The 16,749-nt window shown below is 51.3% G+C and overlaps 1 protein-coding gene across 3 annotated transcripts in view; it reads left to right on the plus strand.

Moving 5' to 3' along the window:
• The first annotated feature begins 688 nt into the window (after window positions 1–688).
• Window positions 689–16,749, plus strand: part of FLI1 (Fli-1 proto-oncogene, ETS transcription factor) — a 121,801-nt gene continuing 105,740 nt past the window's right edge. Inside the window, exons 1-2 of one of the 3 annotated variants that reach the window (XM_033097768.1) lie at window positions 689–978; window positions 2,183–2,290. In XM_033097768.1, the coding sequence (XP_032953659.1) occupies window positions 2,225–2,290 (66 nt within the window). In that variant the 5' untranslated portion in view covers window positions 689–978; window positions 2,183–2,224. Of the gene's footprint in view, window positions 979–2,182; window positions 2,291–9,530; window positions 9,832–16,749 lie in introns of those variants that run through there. The other 2 variants (XM_033097765.1, XM_033097767.1) reach the window with 2 other exon arrangements.

Consider the following 16,749-nt stretch of genomic DNA (forward strand, 5'->3'; position numbering starts at 1 on the left):
CAACCCCCCCTTACCCCCTGGTAACCACTAAACTGTTGCCTGTGTCTATGAGTTTTTGTTTCTTTGTTTGTCTTGTTCCTTTGTCTCTTTCAGTTTTATATCCCACATATGAGTGAAGTTGTATGGTTCTCAGCTTTTTCTGTCTGACTTATTTCACTTAGCATAATAATCTCAAGATCCATTCATGTTGTCATAGCAAGAGTATTTTAAATGTGTGTGTTTTTTTAAAATTAAACCCCCCTAATAGGCTATTTCTCTGACATATGCAATACACTTTGCTTTTCTAGATACTGCCTAAAAAAATGTAGGTCAGAGGAGGTGTACTCCTGGAGAGGACCAAATAAGGAGGAGTGGACTTTAAGTAGGAAAAACTTAAGGGTCTGAAAAATCAAAGATTTTACTCATATTGTTTAGGTCTGAGGAATAGTCATCCGAAACTAAATAATCAGTTTAAAGAAGGCCCGGGTCTCCATGTCTCCCCTGGGTTTAACAGAGAACGCAGTCTTTACATTTATGATATGTGCATGTGGTTTCTAGTGTTCCTTGACATTTCCTAGTAACACAAGGAGGTTTCTGGAAAAGCAGCTGGGGGCAGATGGGTGGCTGTCTATTAAAACAATTCACCAGACAGCAGTTGAAATATTGATAAGAAAACGGAAATCAAATTACAAGACGGGAAAAGAGAGAGGAAGAGGGAGTGGGACAGAGAGAGCTGGAGAGAGGCAGCGGAGAGGAAAGCTACTGGACGCACAAACTTGAGTGGTTCCTACAGCCCCCCAGCATGTGCAGGGGCTGTGGCCGTCTGTCTGGATGCGCTGGAAAGAAAGGCAAATGTTGACTACAAAGAGCCAGCAGGTCTAATTCCACACTGCCAAGGATCAGGGGGCTCTGGGCGCAGAGAATTCGCACCAAGATCTTGAACATCCTCAAGTTGCCCGAGTCCTGCTCCTGCTGGCTTAGCTGGAAAAGGTGTCTAAGGTGAGTTTGTGTAGCATCTTTGGTTGGGGGCGATGCAGGGTCTCAGCACCCCTCTCTGCCTCTCTGCCTTCTCTAGTTGCAGTTGGGAAGTGGGAAGCTTTCTGAGGCTCTTTCTCGCATTATCTCCAGAGCTTTCTTTTTCTCTCCCTCTCTCTCTTTTCTTGCAAATTTCACTCCAACTTACAAAGAAAATGGGGAGACTCTGGAGCAAGGAAGGGTGCCAGGGGAGGAGGCAGTGAATGGGAATCTAGGAGCCCTGGAGAAAGGTACCTGGTCCCTGAACTCGTGTGTGTTGTGACTTCAGGAGCCAAAAAGCTGGAATTTGTTAGTAGGGAGAAAAGTGCTTTATCAGAAACACATTGGCTGCTGGAGAAGCTGCGCTGCCACGTTAAAGATGGTTTAAGAGAAGGAAAGAAGAGAAGAGAGAGACAGCCGCCAGACTTGGCAAGGCAGGGAGAGACTCTCGCAGAGGCACCTGGCATCCTAGGGTAGTTTCTGTGCCCTCCAGTCCCAAAACTCAGACCTCAGACACCATCTCCCCTGCCACTAAAAATGAGGCCGTGACATTTATTGTCTTTGCCTCTGCCCTCAATCCTGTTTTCTTTTAGAAACAGGGGCTCTGAGACAGGGTCCTCGGCAGACCTCCGGAACCTTGAGCCAGTTTTTCTCCATTAGTGGTCCTCTTGCAGGAAAGAAGGCGGCAGCTGGACGCTGGCTAGTCCTAGGTGTGGTGGGGTAGTCAGGCAGAAGTTCTGTGCCTCTCAGCGCTGTCAGCTCTGTAAATATCTATTCCCTGGGGCCTCGGCCTGCGTGCGTGGGGAGACTTTCCTCAGCCTGCGTGGGTGGGGAGGCGTCCTCTACTCTGGCCAGGATGGACCCGGCCGGCCAGCCGGAGTCCCCAGGGGTGAAATTACCCAGGCCCAGGGGGAGGCGGGTGCCTCCGACTGTGGGCAGAAGAAAGTGACAGGACTGTAGGGAACAGACCCAGCGGTATGAGCTGGCTGTCTTCATTACCCCCTTAGCCTGAAGTCCCAGGCACAGGCGCAGGGAAGGGACCAGTACTTGACCACATCGACCTGCCCTGACGGATGGTAGCCTCCCAACTCTTGCATCCTCTCTCTTTGCATTCCCCCTTTATAAGCCCCCTACCCCCACCGTCTCGCCCGTGCTCCACTCGCGGGTGACTGAGGTTTCTCCTACCCAGGTTGGTTCTTGGGCCTTCCCGACCCTTCCTCGCCAACCCAGGATGTTTCAGACAGTCCCCGACACATCGTCTTACGTCAAGGTAAGACTTGACAGCATCTTTAAACAGGTAATGACTTCCACACACCACCACCACCGTCCCCAGGGCCTATGGTCCCTCGCCCCTTTCCCCGGGAAAAGGTGGGGGAAACGGTCCGCCCTCTCGGACGGTGGCTTGGGAGCTAGGAGCGCTCTAACCAGATGAGGGTGGCACAGACCCTCAGAAATCCCGGGTTGAGGAGGAACGCTTTTGACTGCTTCTGTTTGGGAGGACGACGGACGTGGGTCAGTTCAGTGAAGGCTGTGCAGGGAAGCCGAGACGCCGGCCCCCGGACCCGCGAGGTTCCCAGTGTGTGTGCTCTCTGTCTGTGGCGTACTGCAGGCTCCCTGCGTTAAGGGTCAGTGCGTAAGGGTGTTTGAGGGCCTGAGTGTGCGCGGGTGTGTGAACGCGACACGCCTCTCCAGGTTCCACACCCCCTACCCAGTCTGCAAACCCACTTTCCTCGGCCCCACCCGCCCCTCAAAAGCGCAGATGGCTAAATTTGACAGTACATCGAAGGGTTTGTTTTTTTCTTTTCCACAACAATTCCCAAAAATGTAAACAAACCGAGGCCAGGACATCTGGGTTACACGTTTAACGAAAATCGGCCAGCGGGGCGGGGCTGAGGGTACGGACCCGCCGGTGCCGCCCAGGGTGGGGATTCTGACAAGGTCCTCACGCCACCCAGGGTAGCCCAACGGAGAGCAGGACCGTGGAGCCTTCCTTGGTGGGGAGGAGGAAGGACCCCAGTGGTTCTGAAAAGGCACTCCCACCTCCATCAGGTCCCGGCCCCGCCCCTCCTTCCCGAACTCCGCCCCGGAATGGACCCCACCCTCTTGCTGCTGGGTCAGCTATGCCAGGGCTGTGCGTGCAGGCTGCCGGCGCTTGGCCAAGTCGGTGGGACGCCGACTCTCGGGTCTGATCCTGGGAGCGCCAGTTTTAAGTCCATCCCTCCTCCCACTTCTCTAAAGAGAAATTCGCTGACACACGGTAGCTTCTTCACGCCCGCAGCCTGCGGTCTGAAGGAATCTGTAGTCACTGTGGGGAAGCCGGGTCTTGGAGGCTTGGAGGGGAAGGCGTGTTTAATCAGCGATGAATGAATGAAAAATGAGTGAACTAATGTGTCGATAATCAGTAAACGGAGGGGTGGACGAGGGCTCCCAGGAGGTGGCAGAGCACACACAGTTAGACTGGAGCGCACTCAGGTTCCCCGTGTCCAGTTTTCCTGAGAGGTTAAGGCATCTGTAACCCCTCCGACACCCCTCACTCCTATTCCCAGTACTTGGAGCCCAGCTAAGGAGCTCTGGCTTCCAGTTCTGCCCCGGGGCTGAAGATGGGCAGTCTCCCACCCACACTGACCCTCGAGTCTGCACACAGCCGGGGACCTAAAACCTCAGGATGACGAATTCTAGAGGGGAGAGTGGAAGTCCAAGAGCTCCACCCAGGCCGAGAGTCGGAGAGAAAGCAAATCGGCCCGGGGGTGAGGGTGGAGGTGGAGGGTCCAGTTCCGGGAGGAGGAGGTGGGGTCCGGGAGCTATGGGCCTCCAGAGGAGCCGCTCGCCGCAGGAGCTCTTTTCAAGGGGAAAAAAATGGATTTTTCAGCAGCCACAAAGTTTGTATTGTTGCACAAAGGGGTGCATTGATCACGGCGAAAGGTCTGCGTGGCAGAGACAATCTCGAGTCTGTTCCGCCGGCTCCCTGCGCCGACCATTTGCCAGAGGGGTACAAACAGTCCCCGGCTGCCAAGCCCCTGCCGTTCGTCAGGCACCGGCCCGGCTCGGAGGTTGCTGACAAACACCGCAAGGCCAGGCGCCCTGGCCCCGGGAGCCAAAGATGTCCACTGCACAAGGGCAGCGACCTGCTTTTGAGAACCCACAGAGTGCTCAGGGGGACCTCACCCGCAAAAGAGCTGAGGGCGGGTGTGAGTCTGGGAAGAGTGAGGGAAAGGGAGAGAGGGAACACGGATGACTCTATCAGACACGGACACCCAGTAGGTGAATTATGGTGTTAACATGCAGATGACTCTTACCTTTGCCAGTCCCTGTTCTAAGCATTGTATTTATACTAACTCATTTAATACTGAGAACAACCCTAGGAGGTAGTTCAGTTTGCAGATGAGAAACAGGTATTGAGAGGTTAATGTAACACAGTTGTTAGGGGCAAAGCCAAGGTACAAATAATAAGGGCAAAGGTGTGCTGACTGCAGGCAAATTCTAATCACCCATTTCATCTTTACAATCGCCTTTGGAGTAGGTCCTAGTATTATAACGCGAATATATGGACGAGGACACTAAGGCACAGAGAGGTTAAGGAACTTGTTCAGGGCCACAAAGCTGGTAAGTGCAGAGGTAGAATTCAAACTCAAGGAGCCGGATCTCCCAACGGGAACGTTCAACTAGGGAGTTCCACTTGCAGATGAGGGATGGAGGGCACAGGAGACCGTGTGAACTAACCCTAACCGCCCACTCGCGCGGTGCCAGCAGTGCGCAAAGCACTTGCCAATCACAGCGTGCAGGGCACTCCCTAAAGGCCCCTCGCCCGCCCCACGCGAAACTGGCAGGGTCCTCAACTTTCCTTCTTTGCCAGTCTCCCAGGCCCCTTGCTCCCTCTTCCCCACCAAACAGCCTGCGGGTTCAGCTCATGCTGCATTCTGAGGGAGACACACCCCACCAAACGGACGGAAGGAGGCTGCTAGCCCCCAAATGTTCACAGCGACCGGCTCAGTGGCAGCATCTGGCCGGCAGGTCCTGAAGCGACGTTTCAAGGACACAGGTCTGTACTTAGAATGAACGTTGTTTGGGATCGCTGGGAGACTGGGGGACCGAGACTGGAGAGGCTGAGAGCCTCCCTCCCTACCCCCACCCCCTAGGTCCCACTCTAGGTGTCGCCACTGGGTGAGGGTCCCGCTCCCGGCTGGTGTCCACTTCTCTTCAAGCTGCGCTCTCTGGTCTTACTCGGACTCCCTTGAGGTTTCCTCTTCGACGCCGCGTGGTCTGGGGACCCGGCCGTGGAGCGCTGGGGCTCTGGGCGCACAGACCCTCCCCTCCTAGGCCGCCCCGGCCTCCCGCCGCCCGGCCCCCCACGTAGCGTTTGGAACCCGCGTGGCGCTTGGGGAGGAACCAGCGCGGGGAGCGGGCAGGGCCAGCAGAGGCTCTAAATCTTCCTTCTAACTGTGGGTAGATGAAGTCTGAGAAACAAATTCAAAGCAGGCGCGCCTGCAGAGGCTTCCTGCAGAAATATGCCCCGGCATTCAAGCGCATCCAGGGGCGGCTCGAGCTGCCTTGTTTGGCTAAGGTCAGACGAGACTCGAGTTCTCCAATAAAAATAAATCTCAAATTAATTATGGCCTCGAGCGAGGGGCCAGACACTTGAAGCTGCAGTTGTGCAGTCTGGAGTTTTGGCGCTCGCTCGCCCATCCCTCCCCCGCGCCCGCGTCTCTCCCCGCCCTCCTCCCCTGCCAGCTCGAATACCCGCTGCAGCCGCTGAACGGGAGGGGTGGGGAGGAGGGAGGACCGAGGCGGCGGATCCTTCCAGGACGCTTGGCCAGGGCCGGCATCACTCGAGGTTCCAAGTGATGGGCCCCGGGTCCAGAGGCACCCCAGGGACCGGGCTCGGGTTGTCGCGTCCTCCTACCCCCAACTCGGGCTGGGATTGAAGAAGCCCAGGAAGCTGCGTCTGGAAAGTCTTGACCGGGTCAAAAGGGCTGACATTGAGCGAGCCAAGACATGTTTCACCCTGCCGCTCCCCTCCCGGGGGAAGCAGGACTTCCTCATCTTTGAAAATATTGTCAAGTGTGGAGGGTGCGAGGCAAGTCATCCCAACAAAGTTCCAAGAAAATGCTCCAAATCCAAATATTTCCTGAATATTAGCGCCCATGTGAGTGATTTCTGTAAGTGACACTAGACTTAGAAATGTGAGGTGGTCTGTTTTGTTAGTAACCTTCCCGCCCCTGTTGGTCGCTTTTGTCTTAAATACTGGACCGGCTTTCCTGTTTGTGAGCGTCCGGACTTGAGAGCCAGGTGGGCTGGTGGACTGGTCACCGATGGTAGCCGGCATTAGCTCCTGGTTAGCAGCCCTGCCCTGTCTGGGAAAGGGAGAGGCAGGACAGTCTCTGGTAAGCCAGGAAAGAGGGTGTGTGTAAGTGTGTGGGCTGGGGTAAGCTGTCCCTAGCTAGGCCAGTGGCGAGAGGGGAAAAGGAAAAGGGAGGAAGAAGAGAGGGAGGAAGTGGAGTGAGGGGAAAGACGAGGCTGGAAGAAGAGAGAGGGCACGGGTTTTCCCCTTCCCAACTCTGGGACAGTTTCCATTTGTAGCAGGCCTCCCCACAGGCTCTCTATCAATTTGTCTCAATGCAAACATTCCAAATATTCTCTTTGGCTGCTCGTGAAAACAATGTGAGCTGCCAGGATCAAACCATCTTTCCAGATGTCTGGTGGTAACCACATTAAACAGCACAGACTTGTTTACTGTTGTGTTTGGTTAGGGCTTTTCCCCCTTTGGGATTTAAAAAAGCAGCAGCAGCAGTAGAGTTGAGCATCAAACCCAGAGTTACATAAGTGGGCACACTTGCCCACCAGCATGTCAACACTGGATAGTGGGGGTCTCATATTCCCTTAGAGGCTGTTCAGAATTGTGGGTGGGTTCTTTGTTGTGGGGGGAGGAACTTGTGAATGGACAGGAGGTCCTCATGGAGGGCCTGATGAATAGCAAAAGACATGGCACGAGTGCCAGCGGGTGAGCCACAAATTGGTGACAGTTATACCTATGCCAGCTGCTCTCCCTACCACCATCTTCTGAATTACGAAATTGCCGTAGCTTTGGTTTTACAGGCAGAAACAGAAAGTGTTATTGAGTTCCACACCTAAAACAGGAGGGCAAGTCTTCTTTTCAAACTAGTTCTATACTGAGCACTCCCAATGGGAGAGGTAGCTCCTGCTAAAAGGAGTTGGGGGGTGCTAGTGATTTTGGGGTGATTGTAGAGATCAGCGCAGTGAAGACAACCTGTCATTTGCCAGGCTGAATAGGAGCTGGGAAGAGAAACCTCGCCAACGTTTCTGCCACAGAAGAGCCTTTTCAAGCACTAGGAGGAGCGTGTGTAGAAGGGTGTGGGGTGGCCATTAAGGGCCTCGCTGTTTGCCCAGCACCAGGAAGGGGGCCTCCCGATGGTGGAGGCAGAGTCCTTTCTGACTGAAAGAGGGGCAATGTGGCTGGGGGTGCCGGGTTTCTGGTCAGGTCCGGGTGGGAAGCGGTCTCCCCGCACCCTCCTGAAAGCTCTGTTGTCGTTTGAAGGTCGGCAGAGTCTGGGCTGAAAAGGAAACAATTTGGGGTTTGAAAGGATGTAATTCATTCTTCCTTTCCCTTTAACCTCTTTCCTCTCTGGAAAGCATGTGGAAACTCTGAAGGGAAGAGTGAGAGAGAAGGCGGCTGGGCCGAGGGGAGGAAAGGGTTAAGCCTGATTTCTTTTAATTGAACTCCAGAACTGGTGGCCCCAGGCAAAGGGGGGGACTGACCCCGCTAGCGGTAACCAGATGTGGCCGTCCCAGGGGAGCCCCGGAGCAGACCCCTGGATTGAGAAGCAGACAGGAGGTGGGGGGGGGTCGGCCCGGCCCCCATTCCACCCCCTTCCCCCACTCCCCCATACACACACCGAGTCTCAATTGCTGGCAGGCTGCACCCGCCACTCCAGGTCTGGTCACGTTCAGACCCGTGTCTGTATTCGAACCCAAAATTGGAGCTGAATTGATGAGACTAATTTCGAGAGGAGGGTGGGGGGAGGGAGGGAGGGAGGGAGGCGAGCGAGCTCTCGGGCTCAATTGCTCCTGAAGAAATAAAGAATTAATAAGTCACCTTTTTCGCCGCTGTGGACACCCTTTTGAAATTTTTTTTTCTTTTCGATTGACTCGGATCTCCTCTGGATTTTTTTTCCTTCTTCCCCGGGTGGACTCTTAAATAAAAGTGAAAAAGTCCAAAGCGTGGTCTGGAGAGCGTGGACAAGGTAACCTGTTTTGGAGGTCTGGGAGAAGGGAGTCAGACCGAGAGCGCCCAGGAGTCCCCTCGCTGCTCCCGGACTCCTGAGGGTGCCCCAACTGAAGCTTCCGTCGGCACTGCAGGGGGACCAGGGCCTCCGGGTGGCGGGGACCGACCTGGAGGGCGAGGGGAGGCCGGCCTCACGATGGGTGGGGATGGTGGTCCGGAGCCCGGGCCCTGAGGTCTTTCAGCGAGAGAAGTCTGAGTCTGGGCTGCGATGTTGGGTGCTGCGCTCTGGAGACCCGCTGACCAGCATCCCACTGGAGTGTAGGTTTCCTGATGCCGGGGTGGCATTGCATAGGCGGCTCTGGCCTGGGCGCCTGGGCGCTTGGGCTTGGGCAACCGGGTCCGGGTAAGCGCCAGGGGTTTGACCCTAGAGGGCGCGGATAGGTGGTCTGGGGTGCCGCTGGTCCCCGCCCTCGGCAGGCGCCGGGAGCTCTCCAGAAGCAGAGGGTCGAAGCGCGCCTCCAGGAGGGCGCCGCTCTGCTAACAATGAGCTGGGAGTCGAGTCCGCGCCCCCGACGGCCCGCGTCGATCCGAAACCGCCCCGAACCCGCGTCGCTGTTTGGGTGAGCCTCTCGGGGAGTCGGCGGCGACTGGGCAGCCCAGCTCCCGAGTGGAAAAATTCCCATTGGATTCATTTTGCAATGGTTGGTTTGCTTCGGTCTGCGTCTGGATCTTCCCGGGCAGTAGGCTCTAGGTTATCCCCAGCCGGAGTAAACTCTCCCGCCTCCTTCCCCCCACCCCGCAAAAAAAAAAGTTTGACTCCGGCTGGAAAAAGCATTAATGAACGTATCTGTGGGAAGAAACGGAAAGTGAATGAGTCAGGAGGGCCACCTTCGGCCAACGGCCCCGGGAAAAGGAAGGAGGCCAAAGGCGTTTGGATTTGGACTTTGGGAGAAGGTGTTGGGGCGGGGGTGGGTGGGGGGATGCAAACTGCAGGAATCAGGGCGCGGGCCCCGGGCGCGGACCCAGGCATTGTTCCCAGCTCGCTCTTATCTCCCAGGAGCAAGTATCCTGTGTGCGCAGTGCATGGAAGTATCTGGGCATCTCCGCGTATATTTATATAGTGTGTGTGATGCGAAAAGCAGGAGCAGCAGCGGGGAGGAAGAGGGGGTGTAGGGGGAGGGAAGACGGGGGAGAGCAGAGAGAGGAGAGCGCGAGACAGACAGAGAGAGAGAGAGCGAGAGAGCGAGAGAGCGAGAGAGCGAGAGAGCGAGAGAGCGAGAGAGAGAGAGAGAGAGAGAGAGAGAGAGAGAGAGATAGGACTTCCTCCCCGATTCGCAAAGTGAAGTCACTTCCCAAAATTAGCTGAAAAAAAGTTTCATCCGGTTAACTGTCTCTTTTTCGCTCCGCTACAACAACAAACGTGCACAGGGGAACGCGAGCAGGGCGCTCGCGGGGGGCAAGCAGGGAGGGCCCAGGGCGCCGGGGAGGCCGCGCCCCGCTAATCCGAAAGGGCTGCGAGGTCAGGCTGTAACCGGGTCAATGTGTGGAATATTGGGGGGCTCGGCTGCAGACTTGGCCAAATGGACGGGACTATTAAGGTAAGAGACCGCGCGGTGGGCGCGGAGCCGCGGGGCTGGCCAGGGAGGCGGTGCGGCAGTGCGGCGGGCAGGCTGGGCGCTGGGCGCCGGGGTCCTGGAAGACGTGGCCACTCTCAGTTGCTTCCGCGCCCGGCTTCACGCCGTCTCCTCCCGCGCGCGGGTGGCCAGTCTCCCTAGCTGGGGCGACTCGCCGGGCTCCCCACCTAGGACGATTTACCCCGCACCCCTTGCCCCAAAGTGTAGCCCGGCCCCCTCCTTTCGCGCGGCCACAGGGCTGCGGGCGGGGGCGGTATGAATCCTGTAGACCCCCCAAGCGGATCGGAGCAGGGGTCTGGAGTCCTCTCGTCCACCACTCCCACCCGCAAGCAGGGCACCCTGGCCCAGCGCTGGGCACTCGCTTGCGGCGGGCTTCCTCTCGAACCCGAGGCCGGAGGCGGTGGGGCCGGGAGCTGCAGCCGCCACCAGCTCGGGTCCCTGCCTGGTGGGCCCTGGGACCGGCAAGTGGATTGGTTACAGGGGGATCGGGGTGCAAGTGTGTGTTTCTGGGGTCTGTCTGAGAGGGCTCCTCCAGATGGAAGCCCTGTTTACATGTCAGCGCAGGCTGGTTTCCCTTCCTCTTGGTATTTCTGTTGCCGGTTCTCGGCGCTCCTAGGCGCCGGCTCCCGGGACTAACGGGCCGGCCTCCCAGCTTCCTCTGCAGGGGCAGGACGTCTCTTCCCAGCCTGGGTCCGCGCTGCGCCCGGAGCCTGGCTCTCTCACACCATGCCACAGCAGGCAGTTGCTCCGGGGAGAGGCTTCGGGGATCTTCTCAAAGATGGTCCCGCGCCCTTCCGAGACGGTTCTCCTAAGGTGGCCGCCAAACCTTGCCCCTAACCATTACCCTCACCCCACACCCACACCTCATACCTGGGTCTAGGTTGCAAAGTGCAGCCCAGAGGGACTGCTTACTGAGAGTCTGGGTTTTCATGCCCGTACTCAGAAGAGTTGACTGCCTTCTCCCTCTAGAAGGGGAAGTGGGGCCAGGAGCAGAGAGTAGGGACACCCCCTAACGCTACTGGCCTTAGAGGAGCGAGGGGAATGAATGGGACCTGGAGTCGGCTGGGCTGCGAGGCTGTCGTGCAACACCAAGCAGGAGTAGGTCTGGAAAAACTATTAGGCTGGTGAAGTGAGGACTGGCAGAGCCCGCCATTCCCCCAGAACCGAAAGGAATCAACTCCTCGCTCAGGGCTGACTGAGTAAGAGAAGCCTAAGCTGTCGAGCTTGGAGAATTCAAAAGATTTTGATCATTTGGGTGGGGTAGTGGTTTTTATTTTCTAAGGTTTCCTTCTTTTTTTTTTTCTGAAAGTTTGAAATATGCTGACTTAGGTAAAAGGCGCCAACAGAAAGAACTTGAAAATCTGGAGATGAGATAACTGATTGTCATGGGTTAAAGGGAGCCTGTGTGAGCCGGGGTTCCTCAAGTTTAAAGTGTGTGGGTGAGGAGTGGGTGAGAGAGGATTCCTGTAGCCAGGGTGGGGTGGTCACTGAACATTTTATGCTTGTTTTTCTTCATGTTGGTGTGTGCATGCAAGTATCTCTGTATCTTCGGTTTAGGAATAAGATGCTCCACTCTAGAAAACTCCCCCTCGTTTGGTTATTTACCACTTACCCAGAAGGCTCCCCTTTGATCCAGAAGGGTGGTAAGATGGCTCCAGGGTCTTGGTGTGGACACTCTAAGGAGAAGTGAAGCAATTTCTCCATGATGCTCCGACCTCTAAGCACAGGCCCTGAGCAAAGGGAGGAAGCTGTGGTCTGTGTACCCAGGATGTGCTAACCTCTTTAGATACACACACACACAGGGATTGGCATGGCAGGCAGTGAGAACAGGCTCAGACCAGGACTCTGGCACTTTGTGCCAAGGGTGGGAATGAAGGTCTTCTTTTTCATGTGGGCAATGGGAGGCTGTGAGTCCCTCCAAACGCTCCACAGGAGCACCCTTGTCTCTCATCCAGGTGATCTGCCTGTGCAGACCCACCCACAGAGCAGGGACTTTTCAAGCTACCTTCAGTCCCCAAAGTTCTGAAGGACTGAGTCTTTAAGTGTATACTTTGTTTGTTAAGTTGTGTGAAAGCCACAGTTTCCTGTTCATGTGTGACCTTTGGATCTCGGGGCTTCTGGACCCCACTCCCTCAATAGTTTATACATTGTCCTTGGAGAAGAGAGTGGGCAAGGAGAAGTCAGCTAACTTCTGGTCTCTGTGTGACAATGCACAGTTCATTAAATCTGAGCTTCAAAATCTTTGCAAAAATGAAACAGTGGTACTAAATCACCTCTACAATAGTATCTTTCCCAATCCTCTCTATTCCTAAAATATTATGTTTATATGCTCTTACAAGAACATGTACTGACGTATCTATCAAACTCTGTTCTATATTGAGAGGTCTGAACATATATATACCATATCTAATCTGCAGACACAAATCCTGAATGTGTTTTCCCAGTTTTAATGGCCTTGAAAAATCATCTCTGAATAATTCTGGGATGTGATTTTTATGCACCTGCATATTTTTTCCTCAAATATAAGGCATGTCTAAATTGCAAAATGCCTGTCAGCCTCAGCACTGAGGAGGTATTTCGTCCAGGGTGCCAAAGAAGTCTGGATTTCTTTGCAGAAGCCCTTTATTTTGTGCATAATTCCATCTGATTACAAAAGCTCAGTCTTATTGCCCTTGTTATAAGTCCTTCTGTATCAGGTTCTCTTCTCAGTTCCAAGAAGGTCCCTGGGAAGGTTCTGAGCATCATGTTGGGAACACCGAAGTGTGCGGGGCCATTCCTCTCTTTTTCTGCCACAGACAGTTAACCTGCAGTATTCAACAACACCCTACCCCACCCTTGCTCCCCACAGTGATATTATCAGTGTTGAAAAGCACGTGATACTGGTTGCTGCTTTAAGAAATGACCTGGTTTCAAAAACTGCATCTTAGTTCTAAACAGTCTTCAATCGAGTCTAATTATTTCATCTGTGGAAGCTTGATTCAATGTACATGGCGCCATTAAAGATGGCGAAAGAATCAGAGAAGATTCAGACCTGGTGAATGAAATAGGGAAACAAACAGCAGACTTGGAGTCAGGAAACATGGGTTCATTCTCAGCTCTGCTACTTAGTTACTGATTGCCCTACAGCAAGGCACTTAGCTTCTTGGGTCTCAGTTTCCTCATCTATAAAATGGGGCCAAAGTATCTTGACATAAGTCACTGCAACGATTAAATAAAGTCTGGTACCTTAGTTAATGCACACTGATTGAATTTCTCCTTGGGGATAGGGTTTCTGGGGTTTGATTGGTCAGAAAATTAGATTATAGGTTTGGATTTGCCATAATGCATATTTCATTAATTCAACAAATATTAATTATATGTTTCTTATGCCCCAGGGCTCAAAACTCATGCTTTATATGTTGGACATAAACACTGCTGGAATTTACGCTCCAGTGGAAGTGACAGACACATAGATAAAAATTCTGTGTCCAGAGATGACATCTTCTGAAGAACAATAAAGCAGGTTAGGGAATAGAAAGTGATGTCGTTGTATCAGCCAGAAAGGTTGGGGAAGGTGCTTCGGACAAAGTCCAATTGAATAGAGCTATTCAGTTTTCATCCTTTACCTCAGGAAAGTACAGCACCACACAGCCAGCAAATTATGGAAGAATAAAACAGGAAAGAAAGGTTGGGATTAAAGCTGGGTTCTGCAAACCAGCATAGTCCCCGTGCCAGATAGACCCAGGAGAGCAGGATATCGTTGTTCATTGACAGGGCAACGCTTGTGCAGTGGGGACTAGGGTGGTCTGGGTCTGGGGTGGGGGTCACGAGGTGCGGGGGGACAGCAGCGGGAAGAATACTTTGGAGCAGAGAGTTTACTTCTGTCTTCAAAAAGGGATGTTGCCTTCACTTTGAAGAATGAATCCCGCCCCGCCACACACATTTTTACCTTCATATCACCAAGATTCATTTATCTATCCCCACAACCACATAGAATCGCTTCACTTAGGTAATCACCAAATGATGAATTGGTAATGTTTTGGTTTATTTTTGTGAATAATTTCTACCAGAAAAACTGCCTTCTACTTCTGCTCTTATTCAAATTTAAGTGTATAGATTTGCAACTTCAGAGATTATTTAGCTTGATAGTCTCATGTTATAGGTGAGAAAACTGAGGCCCAGAATTGTTTAATGAACCATACAGACAACAGAGTCAGGGTGAGAATTAAGGACTCCTAACTGTCAGGCTAGTGTTCTTTCCACTATACTATGAAGACTGCATTCTCTTTCATTACATTATTATGAATTATAGAATCCTGGAGGCAGTGTGTGTGTGTGTGTGTGTGTGTGTGTGTGTAAGAAAGAGACAGAGACAGGAGCATTTAAAAGAAAATCATGGAGAATCGGACATTTTGGTCTAAAGACACTTCTGTTATTTAATTAAAAATGTATTACTATCATCTTGAATTAGTTCCATACTTTTAAAAAATTCCAAATTTTCATAGGATTTTTACATAACTGTTTTCCAAAATAAATTCCTCTTTTCTTGTAGACAAACAGGAGACAACAAAAAATACAGTATTTTACTTAACTAGCCAATAGGCCTCTCTACAGACCAGGGTTCAGGTGGGCTGAATTCCTATTTCACTTATTTTAATAATTGTATATTTGACTATTGAAATATAATATATTCAGATGCATTAGAACATATCTTATGGACCCACCTTCTAGGCTGTGTAGTAAGTAGGTCTTGAAAAACAACACATTAAATAAGATACTGGATTTCAACGTCTTCTTCTGTTTGGTGTCAACCAATTACCTTGGCATTGGTTTAAAAAAGTGGCTGATTTAAACCAAGCCTATTTTCTAGAACTGTAACATTAGTCTAATGTTAATACTGAGTTGCCCCAGGGGGAAAACATGGGAAAATATTTATGATGATGAGCCACTAGGCAGGATTTCTAATGGACTGAGGCCTCTATCCTGACTCAAACTTCAAAAAGTATCCCCAAATTGTAAGTCGACATTCAGGTCATTGCCAAAGTCCTAGTGTTCTCTGGGGGAAGTTTCATTCCATCTGAAGCTTGACAGACAGATACGCAGACAAGCAACCAACTATCTAGGGTTGGAATTGAAAATCCACTATTTTCATTGACTGTAAACAACCAGATGCATTATGAAGGTATAGAATAATGTTTTTGTTTTGATTTGTTTTGAATAGCGTCACTTTCTTTTTTTTTGGCTTGTACTTAAGACAGTTTTTCTAAGTCTATCTTTTGCTTGTTGTTTTGACAAATTGAGAAGGCTAAAGGATTGGTCACTGTGTACACACACACACACACACACACACACACAGTCGTCAACCAGCCGCAGTACGTAGATTTTTAGCAATCTCAGAGCTGTGCAGGTGTCTTTTCCTCTGCAGAAGACTACACCCTGTTTCATTTTCTGTTGCTTTTATGATTTATATCTATAGTGTTCATCTCATTCATGGGTTAACTCATCAGTGGGATGATATTACTAAGTGATGTCACTCTAACTCTTCTATTAACCTGGTCGACCCAACATTAGTAGCCTGTGTACTTTGAGTTATTTCCCAAGAGACAATGAATGGAGTTTGTCTATCCTCACATTGTCACCCATAGGGCCAATATTTTGGAAGTTTGACAGAAGTAGACAATCTATGGAATAACCCTGTGCAAAGCTAGCTGGCCTTATGGGAATCTGTAACCTTAGCCTCATTGACATCATAAATTGATGCCGGCCATATTGATGCAAGTCAGTAAGATCAACTGCATGACTGTTATGTGTGACTGAACTAGGTGACTAAGTACTGTCAAGATACAATGTTGGTGGCAAAAGGGCTGCTGTCCTGGGGACCCAATAGGAGGATAAGCCATGTATGTGTGCAGCAGAATACAGTAAGTGTTCTGTTAGTCTCAAGGAAGGGAAGAGCAATATCAAATGGAAAGATAGAGAGACCTGATAACTGTAGTTATTTATATAGTCCCTTCTGTTTATAAAAGACTGTCACATACACCCTTGCACTTAATCCTCACAACAGCCCTATGGGAGGTAATATTGTCATGTCTCTCTTTTATATGGGAGAAATTAAAGTTCAGAGAGGTTAAGTAACTTGCCTAAGATGACAGCTAATAGGGGATGGAGTTGGGTTTCAAGCTCAGTGTTTCTGATTCCAGAATACTTGCTTTTTCTACACATAAGCCACACTGCCTATTAGCACAAGTGGATAAGTGGACTTGGATGGTGGCTTTGAAGGATGGGTAGGACTTGCACAGGAAGATATGGTTCGGTCTTTCTAGGAAAGTGGAATACTTTGGTATGCGTGTAGGGTACGTAGAAAGGAAAGATTGCGTGGAATTAGATTAAGGGGCACTTTAAATACCATAACAATGAATTTGGGTTTTATAAAATATAGAGAGAAGAGGAATCACAAAATGTCTAATAGAGAGAGATGATCAATAGAACTGTACAAATCTCTTAGGAACCAAATCCTTCCTATTCTCACCCTTCTCCTTAGGAAATGGAGATGGGAGTGACTCCATTGCTTATCAGAGACCACAAGAGATGAATAGCAGACAGAATTAAACAACCAGTGATAGGTTCAGGCAACTAGACCATGCTGTCAGTTGTCTTTCAAGATATGTTTATTAAATATGGAGTCTGGGGAGGGAAGAGAAACTATTTCACCAGCTCCCATAAAGATGTGATTATCCTTTTATTCCTTCAAATGTGTCTTCTCTCTCAGTGTTCTGGAGATTCCACCATAAACTATCTTTTCAATTGGGCCATCTCTCCTGGGCTACAACTTTAGTTCCTTTTAAGAATGAGTAGGCAGATACTAATTGAGAAGAGACAAAAGGAAAGGTTGTTTCCCTGAGA

The sequence above is a fragment of the Rhinolophus ferrumequinum genome, chromosome 25 (genome assembly GCF_004115265.2).
Source record: "Rhinolophus ferrumequinum isolate MPI-CBG mRhiFer1 chromosome 25, mRhiFer1_v1.p, whole genome shotgun sequence".
Lineage (NCBI taxonomy): Eukaryota > Metazoa > Chordata > Mammalia > Chiroptera > Rhinolophidae > Rhinolophus > Rhinolophus ferrumequinum.